The sequence below is a fragment of the Carya illinoinensis genome, chromosome 8 (genome assembly GCF_018687715.1).
Source record: "Carya illinoinensis cultivar Pawnee chromosome 8, C.illinoinensisPawnee_v1, whole genome shotgun sequence".
Classification (NCBI taxonomy): Eukaryota; Viridiplantae; Streptophyta; class Magnoliopsida; order Fagales; family Juglandaceae; genus Carya; species Carya illinoinensis.
The window spans coordinates 30,998,881-31,010,870 of NC_056759.1; the positions used below are offsets into that span (position 1 = coordinate 30,998,881).

Consider the following 11,990-nt stretch of genomic DNA (forward strand, 5'->3'; position numbering starts at 1 on the left):
ACGGACTTTCCTATTTTGGTAGGGCAGTCTTCACCAAATAGGAAAGGTCAGCCTGTACCAGTTGGGGGACAAAAAAGACTAGAGATCAAAAGAGAAAGAACTTCAGTCGAGGAGACACCCACCCATGACAGCTCCCTGGCTAGTCACATCAGGTCCCTAGACAAGTTTTTGGACCAACAAATTCATGAACTAGCAAAAAGCAGGATGAAACATACCTGGAAAAGGAGGGCACGTGACAACTCAACCACCACGAAATCTTAGGATACACCAGAGAAAACAATCCAGGAAGGTCCAAAAAGACAGCTCCACCATGGGAGCTAGATAGAAGATAAGCTCGGACACAAGAGAAGCAAAACAGTGAAGGAGGATGGAGTCCAAAAACCAATGGCAGAGGCTGCTAGACAGCCCTGCCCGAAACCATGAATTGCTTAGCATGGAACTGTCGAGGGCTTGGGAACCCTCGAACAGTCAGAGAACTTCACTTCTTGGTGAAGGAGAAGGTCCCGAGGATGATATTCCTATCTGAAACAAAGTGTAAAAGAAACAAGGCCGAAAAAGTGAGAAATAGATTGGGTTATGAATGCAGCTTTGTGGTGGATAGTATTGGGAGAAGTGGAGGCTTAGTCATGATGTGGAAACAGGAGCTAAGTGCAGAATTGCACACTTACTCTAATAATCACATATCAGTGTTAGTGACAGTAGAAGGGGCTGCCACTCCATGGCATGTAACTGGTTTCTATGGAAACCCAGTGGTAGAAAAAAGAAGAGAAAGTTGGGAATTATTAAAGCTACTCAAACCTGTGAGCAATGGCCCTTGGCTTTGCATGGGGGATTTCAATGAGATCCTCTGCAATGAAGAAAAGGAAGGAGCAACCCCTAAACCTTTCTCTCAAATGGAAAGGTTTAGGGAAGCTCTATATGAGTGTGGATTAATAGACCTGGGTTTCATTGGTACAAAGTTCACATGGAGCAACAAGAGGGAAGGCGAAGGCTTCACAAAAGAGAGGCTAAATAGAGGTTTTTGCAACAACTCATGGACCCAACTCTTTGAGAAATGCTACAACCAGGTTCTTCCCACGTTATCATCATACCACTCACCTTTGTTCATCTCTTGTTTTAATCATGAGGAACAGATGCTTTTAAAAAGGAAGGTATTTGGATATGAAGCCTCATGGGGGAAAAAACCAGATTGCAAAAGGTTGGTCCAAATGGCATGGAATCAAGGCAGGGAGGATGCTGGGAGTATAGACAGAATCAAGGCCAAATTGACACAATGCTAGCAGACACTATGCTCATGGGCCAAGTCGACAAAAGGTAATATAAAACAACAACTGGATAAGAAAAGGGGTCAGTTACAACAGTTCCAAGAAGACAACTCTGGAGCTTACAATGGAACTATCAAAGTAATCCAAAAAGAGATAAACGACCTCCTAGAGGAAGAAGAGACTAGCTGGCAGCAGAGGGCAAAACAAATGTAGCTCAAGAATGGTGACAGGAACTCAAAGTTCTTCCACCAATGTGCATCCCAAAGGAAGAACTCAAACACCATCAAAGGAATCTCAGATGAGAGGGGCAAAATAGCAAGAAGTATGGAAGAAATAAGCTGCCTATTTCAAGATTACTTCAAGAACATAATCAGCACCTCCAATCCGAGTTGTATAGCAGAAGCCCTTGACAATTTTGAGCCCATCATCACAGAGGAGATGAATACCTCTCTAAGGAAAGCTTACAATGCAGAGGAGATCAAAACAACAATGTTTGACATAAACCCTTTAAGCTCACCTGGCCCTGATGGCTTCTCGGCTGGTTTCTATCAAGACAATTGGGAAGTGGTGGGTCAAGACCTAATCATTCTAGTGCAGGAACTACTGATAAACAGAAAATGATTTAGGCCCATTAATGATACTTTCATCGCTTTGATTCCAAAGAAGAAGAACCCCAACTTGGTAACTGAATATCGCCCCATTAGTCTATGCAATGTAATCTACAAAGTGGCCTCCAAAGTTATTGCAAAAAGACTCAAACACCTATTGCCCGACATCATTAGCTCAGCTCAAAGCGCTTTTGTCCTAGGTAGATTGATCTCAGACAACATCATAGTGGCCTACGAAGCAATGCATTCTATGAAACATAGGATGAGGGGTAAAAAAGATGGCTATATGGCACTAAAACTGGACATGAGCAAGGCTTATGATAGGATTGAGTAGACTTTTCTAGAAGCAATCCTTGGTAGAATTGGCCTTGAGAAGGAGATGATTGAGCTAATTATGCAATATGTGACCACTGTCCAATACTCTATCTTAATAAAAGGAAGCCCTCAAACAGCTTTTAACCCCTCTAGAGGTTTGAGACAAGGAGATCCACTCTCTCCTTATCTATTCCTTTTTTGCATTGAAGTTTTAGGGAACATTCTTGACAAAGCTGAGGGGAAGGGACTTATCTCAGGGTTTCCATTTGCAAGAGGGTCACTACTAATCAATCACCTCTTTTTTGCAGATGATAGCCTACTATTTTGTAAAGCTAATGTGCTCGAATGTTGCAGACTATTGAGACTCCTCAAGATATATGAGACAGCTTTAGGGCAAAGGCTGAACCTGGACAAGACCACTTTGTTCTTCAGTAGCAACACAGCAGATGAGATCAAGGAAGCAATATTTCATTCAGTTGGTCTGAGGGAAGCAAGGAGCTATGAGAAGTACCTGGGACTGCCATCATATGTTGGCAAGCATAAAACGATAGCCTTTCAACCAATCCCAGAGAGCATAAGATCCAGAATGCAAAATTGGACAGTTAAGTTCCTGTCACAAGCTGGAAAGGAGGTGCTACTAAAGGCTATAGTCCAAGCAATTCCCACTTACTGCATGAGCATTTTCAAGCTACCAAAAACCATCTTGAATGCCATCAACAATTTGATGCAACAATTCTGGTGGGGCACAACATGAAACAAATCAAAAACCCACTGGCTAACATGGAAACAATTGGGCAAATCAAAGGAAGAAGGGGGACTCGGTTATAGAGATTTTGAACACTTTAACATAGCCTTGTTAGCCAAGAAAGGATGGAGAATTTTGCAACAGCCTCATAGCCTTGCATCCCGAGTGCTCAAAGCCAAATATTTTTACAAGTCCAATTTTATGTAAGGGAAGTTGGGGAGCAACCCCTCATATTTATGGAGGAGCATTCTAGCAGCTAGACCTATCCTCATGGAAGGCTTGTTTTGGAACATTGGTAATGGAGAGAAAGTGAAAATTTGGCAAGACAAATGGATCCCAAAACCATCCTCTTTTAGAGCTCAATCTAAAAACAGGGGCCTCGAGGAGAATACTTTGGTGAGTGATCTTATTGACAAACAAAGCTGTACTTGGAAGACTGGATTAGTACATGAGGTATTTGAGACCGAGGAGGCAGAGTTAATCTACAGAATTCCCATCAGTATCAACAGTGCTCCTGACAAGTTAGTTTGGAGGGGTTCAAAGAATGGCATCTTCTCAGTTAAGAGTACCTACCAACTCTTGAATGAAGTAGAATGCAGGGAACTGGGACAATTGTCAAGCAGTATGCAGGAGCAGACCATATGGTCAAAGATTTGGAAATTAAAAGTTCCTAATGCTACCAAAATGTTGCTATGGAGGGCAAGCCTCGAGTCTTTGTCAACAAAAAAGAATTTATTCAAGAGGAGGATAACAAATTCGCCACTATGCCTTGTGTGCCTCAGCAAAGAAGAAAATGTAACTCATGCCCTTTGGTCATGCAAATCAGTCTAAGATGTGTGGGGTGTGGGTCCCAGAAGGTTACAGAAATTTCAAACCCTTGAGTCCCCTTTCATTGAAGTTATGACACTCATGTTTGAGGTTATGGATGAGGACACTATGATTGACTTTGCTGCGATAGTGTGTCAAGTCTGGAAAAGGAGGAACCGCCTAATTTTTTAGGATAGTTTTGCTAACCCAGAAACAATGATCAAGATGGTAAGATAAACAGTTGTTGATTTCCAAGAGGCCAACCAAAGCAGCCAAGTAGCTCATCTAAGGACTAACCAACCGGTAGCCCAGTGGCATGCCCCACCTCAAAACTCATACAAAGCTAATTGGGACGCGGCTGTGGACAAGGTGAGATGTAGGATTGGCATAGGGGTAGTGGTTAGGGACTCAACAGGGAGGGTCATTGCAAGCCTAAAGTCACCCAGGGACTCCTTTCCTGATGCTCAATTAGCTGATTCCATTGCAGCTCTCAGAGCAGTCACTCTATGCCAGTGGCTTGGTCTGGACAATGTCATTCTGGAAGGGGATGCACAACAGGTAGTGAAAGCAATACAGGGCTGTCATGAAAATGGAGACTTCATAGGGATGATCATTAGAGATATCAAGCAACTACTTACGAAGAAGCATAGCTGGTCTGTTAATTATATCCCTAGAACTTGTAACCAAGTAGCACACAATCTAGCAAAGGATGCTTTAAAACTCTCTGAGCAGAGCATTTGTATGGAGACTTAGTCTTCGTGCAATTCATCCTACGTGATTATTAATGAAACCAGATGGTTCTTTTCAAAAACAAAATCAAGGATCTTGAGCTACAGGAGGGGCTAGGTTGAATTATTAGAGTTTAGTGGGATGGGCCGGGCTAGCTTTTCATTCTATGTTTATAAGCTCGAAGAAGTGGGATTTGGGCTCAACACTATCTTCAACCCTGTAAAGTGGTACTGCATGATAAGGGTGGGCAGCGGAGCCTATAGGGACCTTTGCATGGGCGGGTGGGCAACCCTGCCCCATAGGGAGAAAGCTTTATGGGGGCGGGTTAACCCCAACAAGAGTTTTACATTATTTAAGTATCACTATTATATTGTTTTGACATCATATATAAAGGTTGGCCAAAACAATAATAAAAAAAAAAAATTCAACTCTAATGAGTTTAAAAAATTATATTAATAGTTTTTAATTTTTTTTTTTATACTTATAAATTTTAATTTATAATTTAAATTATATTATAATTTGTATTTAAAAAATATTTTTAGACTCATAAATAAATTTTAAACTCAATGGGCTATGGGTAGTATTGGCTTGGGTTGGGGGCAGGACAAATGAGGTATTTGACCCCGCCCTCACCTCTCGAGGATAGAGTGTGGGGTTAAAAAGCCTTCCCCATAATGCGAGAAAAATTATACTCATTAGTCAAATTTTATTAAACAGCTCTACATTATATAATATTTATTGAAAAATAAAATTAAAACGTATATCCCTAACTACTTCCTCAGCATTCCTCAAGAGTAAATTGTCGTTTTCATTCCTAAAGACTGAGGGACGTTCAGATTCCATAACTATTGTATCTCATCTCATTATTTTCATTTTTTAAAAATTTTATATAAAAGATAATAAACAATTCAACATTTTTAAAATCTAAAATATTAATAATATTAAAAAATAATATTTTATAAATATTTTATTTAATTTTTAACTTTCATCTAAACCATCTTATCTCATCTCACTATCCAAACAATCCCTAAATCAACCGTATTAACTTTGGCTCTCTCTTGTGTTACCAAATCAACTCCATAGGATTTTCTTTCAGGGTAGTGATAGGGTTACTACTCTCTTACTATCCATTTATCCCCTGCCTCTAAAATGAAGGTTTGGAGTTCAAAACCCCCATCTTCAAATGTCTAAAAAAATATATATTTTTATTTTTTTTAATATTTTTAATCATTAAAAATATGAGTTCAGCTACGGACAAGCCATTGTAGCGGTGCACACTTTGCACTCACTACGTGGCGGTCTGTTTTATATATATATATATATATATATATATATATTACTTCCTAAGCAAAACGTGCGTTTTGATTCATTTGAAAATCCGTTTCTGATTTTATCCCCATTCGAAATCATCGCGCGAAGTCCCTACTCCCTCGACAACAACCGGCGTGCACTTCCTCTACCCAGAGGCTCTCGACGATGCCGAGTATCTCGTCAGCGCCACCGAGGGGCACTGCTCCATCAGCCCAGCTCCGGCGCACAACCCAGTAAACAAATTTCAAAGTGGGTAAACGCGATCCGAAACTTGTGTAAACCCACGTCGTCACGAACCCGCGTTGGGGTTCCTCTTCCCAGGGCCACCTCATGACGATGTCTCCATGTTCGACGGTAGCTCCAAACGATCGTATGTCGGAAACCTGCTGCAACTTTCGGCGACTTGATTGAACGCACGAAACCAGCGAGAACTGCCCCCAACAGCTCTGTTTCGGCCATGGTTTGCTGAGCTTCATTGGTAAAAAAAATTTCATCTCAAGTTTACACTGTTATGTTATTCATGTGTACATTGAGATGGGATGGTTTGTATTTTCTGAGATGGGTAATGGGGGTTAGGGTAGGGCATGGAGGAAAAAAAATTCATCTTTGTTAGAATACGTGGAAGAAACTCATATGGTTTTGCCGTGTGCACTTCTCCTCTGCTTTTATTCTGGAAATGCTCTGTTTGAGTAGAAAAAAAATCTCCGCTGCCCAGTATATATATCGTTATTTTTTTTAGGTAGAAGTGTTATGGCTGGGGCTTTATTTTTGATTGGTACAGCAAAATCTAAGAGTATGAGTGTGTTGATACAACAAAATATAACCGACCAACGCGAATTACTTCCGCCAAAATCTTTAGCAACATTGGCTGTAAAAATCTGTAAAAATTATTGTGAGGGTGGAGATCAGTTAGGCTTAGAAGTCTGAACTCCTTAGTTATGCCAGACGTATTACAAATTTTCAGCTTGGTTTGGTTAAAAATATAAAAATTAAAAATTAAAAAAAATAATAACCTAGTTTCATTCAATATACATCATTTATTTACTAAATCAGATGGTTCAATTTTAATCTTAATCGTCACAATTGCCTTTATTTTCATTCCTCTTGCAAGCTTGGGACTTCCATTTGTTTGCTTATTGCCCCATAAGAACTTTCTACATTCTAGTTTTTATATTTGAGGTTGGGTAACCATATCTTTGTATCATAATGGTCTCTATCAAAGTCATGCACCATCCTTGGTCATCATTAAATGCCTCCTGAAGTTCCAAGAGAAACCGAGAAATGCATTTTGTGAATCTACTTCTTCAAACACAATCGATCAGTTGAGAAATTAACATATGATCATTTCTTATCAAAGTGCTTATCTTTTCATAATATGCATTACGTATGGAGGGATTTAATCTTCCTTTTTTATTCTTTTGCCGTCATGTTCATCGTCTATAAAGTCTCGGAAGACATTCGTAGTCTTAGTATGATGGGGGAAGACGAAGATGGAATGCCACATAGTTGCTCAATGTCGACTTTGCATTCATTAATGACGCATTCAGATATTGTTTATGGCAATCCTATCCTCTACCAAGTAAGTATAGTTCTTGATGTCTTTAATTTTTTAATAATTGATGTGGCAAGCTCATGATTATTTCAAAATTTCATATGGTAGCGTTCTTTTGATGTAAATATGCCATACCCTCCGACAAGTAATCCGGTAGACGATCGCCCATTTCATGCTTCATTAGAGGTATGAAAAATTGTCATGAATTTTTAATTTTCAGAAATTAACAATCATAGCATTTGTTTAGAGTCATTCTAATTTGCCTAACAACATACATGTAATGTTTAATTAGTTGCCACATTATATGCCCTACTCGCCCAGTAATCCGGAGGACCTGAGACAAGAGGCGCCCTCATCGTCAACTGTGGCAGCTGCTGTAGAATTTAAACAAAATGTGGGCAGTACATCACCGATGACTGATGCATATTTTCTTGACGTCGATGGTATTTTATATTAACCTACCTTTTTAACAATATATTAGAGTAATATTGTTTTTCTACTAATCCATCCTTGCGTGAATAAATGTAGAAATGGGCTTCGATTTAAATGAAGATTTAGAGGGTACCACTATTGTCCAAGATGATGAGGGTAGAGTTGAACCGCCAAGATCTGGGATGGAATTTGATAGTCTGAAAGAGCTGACTTCCTACTACAAGCAATATGCGAAGCTAGAGGGTTTTTGGTGTACGGACACAAAGAACTAGAAAAGATGATGACGGGCGGCCCGTGTATGTCATTGTTGGTTGTGCCCGTGGCGGAAAGTACCAACCTAAGAATAGTAATATCTCGAAGCCACGGTACCAACTAGAACGGATTGTAAAGCGAGAGTAAATGCAATGTTGAGCAAGAATGACAAGTGGGTTTTCACAACTGTTGAAAATGTGCACAACCATATAACTGTGAGCCCCAAGAAGACAAGACTTTTGCGGTCACACAAGTTTCTAGATGAATACAGTTAGAGGATCCTGGACCTGAATGATCGAGCCGGTATAAGAATGAACAAAAATTATTATTCTCTTGTCGTTGATGCGGGGGGTTTTGAGAACCTAACTTTTCAAGAGAAAGATTGTCGGAATTTCATTAACAAGGCTAGACATTTGAGGTTGGGTAAAGGCGGTGGCGAAGCCCTTAATCAGTATTTCCAAAGAATGAAAGATCAGAATGATGGTTTCGTATCTAACATGGACGTGGATGATGATGGTAGGTTACGAAATGTTTTTTAGGCTGATGCTCGGAGTAGAGCGGCCTATGAATATTTTGGAGATGTCGTAACTTTCGATACAACCTACCTAACAAATAGGTACGGGATGCCTTTTGCACCGTTTGTTGGTGTTAATCATCATGGGCAGTCTATATTATTAGGGGCGGGATTGATTTCAAATGAGGACACATACTTTTGTGTGGTTGTTTAAAATGTGGTTGGATTGCATGAATGGTCGAGCGCCCAAAGCCATCATAACCGACCAAGATTGGGCAATGAAGAGTGCTATTGCCATTGTATTTCCCGAAACTCGTCATAGGTATTGTCTATGGCATATAATGCGGAAACTTCCACAGAAGTTAGGATCTCACTCATGCTTCAATGTGGGGTTGAAGACTGACATTCAGACTGCAGTATATGACTCACAGACTGGAATACAATTTGATCAAAGTTGGGGTGAACTACTTGTGAAGTATGATTTGCTTGGCAATAATTGGCTTCAGACCTTATACGAGGAAAGGCAATTTTGGGTTCCAGCTTACATGAAAACTGTATTTTGGGCTGGTATGAGTACCACTCAAAGGTCGGAGAGCATGAATGCATTTTTCGATGGGTATGTCCATTCCAGAACCACATTAAAGGAATTCGTCGACCAATTTGATAATGCTCTTAGAAAGAATGTCGAGGTAGAGACCACTGCTGACTTCAATTCAATCAACCAAACAATTCCTTGCGTGTCTCACTTTAACATTGAGAAACAGTTTTGAAAGTTTTATACAAATGCAAAGTTCAAAGAGGTTCAAAAAGAGTTGCTCGGCCTAATGTGTTGTAACTGTTCCTTGGTAAGCACACAAGGGTGCATTCTAAAATACGATGTGTTGGATGAAATCTCTACTGGAGACCACATCAAAACAGTCAATTTCTCAGTTTTCTTTAACGTGGACGAGGTGGAGGTAAAATGCACGTGTGCATTGTTTGAGACGAGGGGGATTTTATGTAGACATGCCCTTAGAGTTTGTCAGCTGAAGAAAATAAACGTGCTACCATCAGTATATGTCTTGGATCGTTGGAGAAAGGACTTAAAGAGGAGATACACATTACTCAGAACTAGTTACGATGACCAACGTGACAAATCTGACAAACGGAATTATGAGCTTGTGGTCAAGAGGTGTTCAAAATTAGCAACTAAAATTTCCTCAAATAATGCAAAAGTTAGTGCATTCTTGCGTGTTGTTGATGAGTTTGACTCAAAATGTGAAAGTTCAACACCAGAGCTGGAGTGCGGACAAACGACTGCGCTACCAAATGTGGACTTGGGAAAAGGAAAGAAGAAGATATTAAGCCCTAACGTGGTTCGGGGGAAAGGGAGACCCCCAAGTAAGAGGAAGGTTCCACCCGTAGAAAAGATTGCAACAAAGAGAAAGAAACCGGTAATAATTCCTTGAACAAAGTCTGAATTTCAATAGTTAGTTTTATGATTCTAATATATGTGTTTTCTTGTTTTGGAACTTAGACTTGCAGGAAAATTTTGGTAGATGCAACAGAATTGGGCGACAACCCTGGATCGGTACAACACACATTTGATGTTGGTGCTGTTTCGATAGAAAATGTCATTCTGTCACAATCAACTCCACAAAATGAGGTTAACTGTCTTTTTAATAAATCAATACCATGATTGAGCTTATGCTACCATTTGATGTTTGTTAAATAAAAAAATGTGCTTCTGTTAATGTTTTAATTATTGATTATTTCTTTCAGACATGTCTTTCAGACTTGTAACTCGGACGTGATGGGCTGGTATAAAATTAGAGGAAAGCCACCTAGAGATGAATTTTGAGGTTAGAGGAATTTGGTTGGGGGGGGGGGGGGGGTGTTGTCGGTATTTTTTGAAGCCACATGGGTTCTTCATATGGATGTGGTGGTGGGGGCTTGGTTTTTTGAAGAGCAAGAATGGAAAGTTTGACTGTAAGGGTTCTTCATTTGAGGTCAGAATGCTCTTATTTAAATCTTCATTTCTGTCATGACCAAGAAACAAATATGTCTTGGATCATTGCATTTGGTTGATCTCTAAATTTTTCATGGTAGATGGGAAATGCATTTTCATAGTAGAAGCTGAATGATTGAGCTTCTACAAGTGTACCTCACGATTTTCTGGTTTCAGAAACATTCATGTTAGATTGGTGGGGGTCATGAATATATTAAATTGTTAGATTTGGTTGATATCTAAATATAATCCTTGTAAAATTTTCATATTGCATTTGTCATGAATATATTAAATCTTACAAATATTGGTTGATATCTAAATTTAATCATTCTAAAATTTCCATATTGTATTTGTCATGAATATATTAAATTAGAGGAATTTGGTTGATATTAAATTGTATCCTTCTAAAATTTCCATATTGCATTTGTCATGAATATATTAAATTAGAGGAACTTGGTTGATATTAAATTGTATCCTTCTAAAATTTTTATTTTGCATTTGTCATGAATAGGAGGAGCTCGGGTTACTTCCAGTGTACCTCACGGTTTTGGAATTCCCAAGAAGAGTTGCTCGGGTTAAGACAAGAATAGTTGTGTATGGTTTATAATTAGAGGAAAGCCAATGTCAATTTGCCACAAGATATGTAAAGAAACTTCCAGGAAATAAAGTGTTGTTTTAATACATGCACCATTATTCCTAACTGCTCAAAATGTTGTTTTAATACTCACAATGTTGCTTTGGACGTAAGAAGGCAATGTCTTTAATTTTTACTCAAAACTTGTACACAGGACAAAGGTGCTTTTGCATGAGTAAGCCGAAGGCCTATGACAGACGTAAGAGAATGGAAATACTTGTTCTCTTATGTCTGTGTTGTATAAAATACGTTTGGTGTTTTTTTAAGGCATTTTTGGGTCCTCTCGGCAAAGTCTTGCAGCCGACTACATCTATGGCATATTAAATGAGCAGATTCAATTTCATATAGTTGCTCGGTCAAAACTTGTAATTTACAGCAGGAAACGCGAATTAGAGTCCCTGGAAGAATGGAAATATTTTCAAGTATGCCAGCCCAACCAAAAAGCAGCAATAAAAAAACTCAGATTTGAATGTAGACTCACTTTACATTCCAAAATAATTTTAGAAAAAAATACCTACAAACGTTCGTCATATTTTTTACCATTCTAAACAGTTGAAAAAAACTTGCACAAGAAAATCAAAGAGATTAGTAAACAAACTGTGGCATAGTCGGGGTTTACATATTAGTAACAAATAGCATAGTAAACAAACTTTATACACAGGTTGCTCTTAGCAACATATTACTTACATGCTATTCATCAAAACATGGTTTTAACAAGCCAACCATTCAAAAACCACCTAATCTAAACCATATACAACAGTATGTTTACATGATATTATCCAAACCAAGCAAACACTATTACAAATGTCATAACCCAGTACAAAAATAACAATTTCCGC

At 38.9% G+C, this 11,990-nt stretch overlaps 2 protein-coding genes across 2 annotated transcripts; both read left to right on the forward strand.

Annotated features, from left to right (window-relative positions):
- The first annotated feature begins 419 nt into the window (after positions 1 to 419).
- LOC122274604 lies at positions 420 to 1,280 on the forward strand. The gene has a single exon (XM_043083628.1). It carries the CDS (start codon positions 420 to 422, stop codon positions 1,278 to 1,280), a length of 861 nt encoding a protein of 286 aa, XP_042939562.1.
- An 8,074-nt stretch (positions 1,281 to 9,354) lies between these two features.
- LOC122274605 (protein FAR-RED ELONGATED HYPOCOTYL 3-like) lies at positions 9,355 to 10,312 on the forward strand. The gene is made up of 3 exons (XM_043083629.1): positions 9,355 to 9,963; positions 10,047 to 10,175; positions 10,292 to 10,312. The coding sequence occupies exons 1-3, from the start codon at positions 9,355 to 9,357 to the stop codon at positions 10,310 to 10,312; spliced, it is 759 nt and encodes a 252-aa protein (XP_042939563.1).
- The last annotated feature ends 1,678 nt before the right edge of the window (positions 10,313 to 11,990 follow it).

Bases quoted from the DNA above. Each gene is read 5' to 3' on its own strand.
- LOC122274604 (XM_043083628.1), top strand. From the start codon at position 420: ATGAATTGCTTAGCATGGAACTGTCGAGGGCTTGGGAACCCTCGAACA.
- LOC122274605 (XM_043083629.1), top strand. From the start codon at position 9,355: ATGTGTTGTAACTGTTCCTTGGTAAGCACACAAGGGTGCATTCTAAAA. The intron at 9,964-10,046 runs GTAATAATTCCT...TTTGGAACTTAG, and splicing joins CAACAAAGAGAAAGAAACCG to ACTTGCAGGAAAATTTTGGT. The intron at 10,176-10,291 runs GTTAACTGTCTT...TATTTCTTTCAG, and splicing joins AATCAACTCCACAAAATGAG to ACATGTCTTTCAGACTTGTA.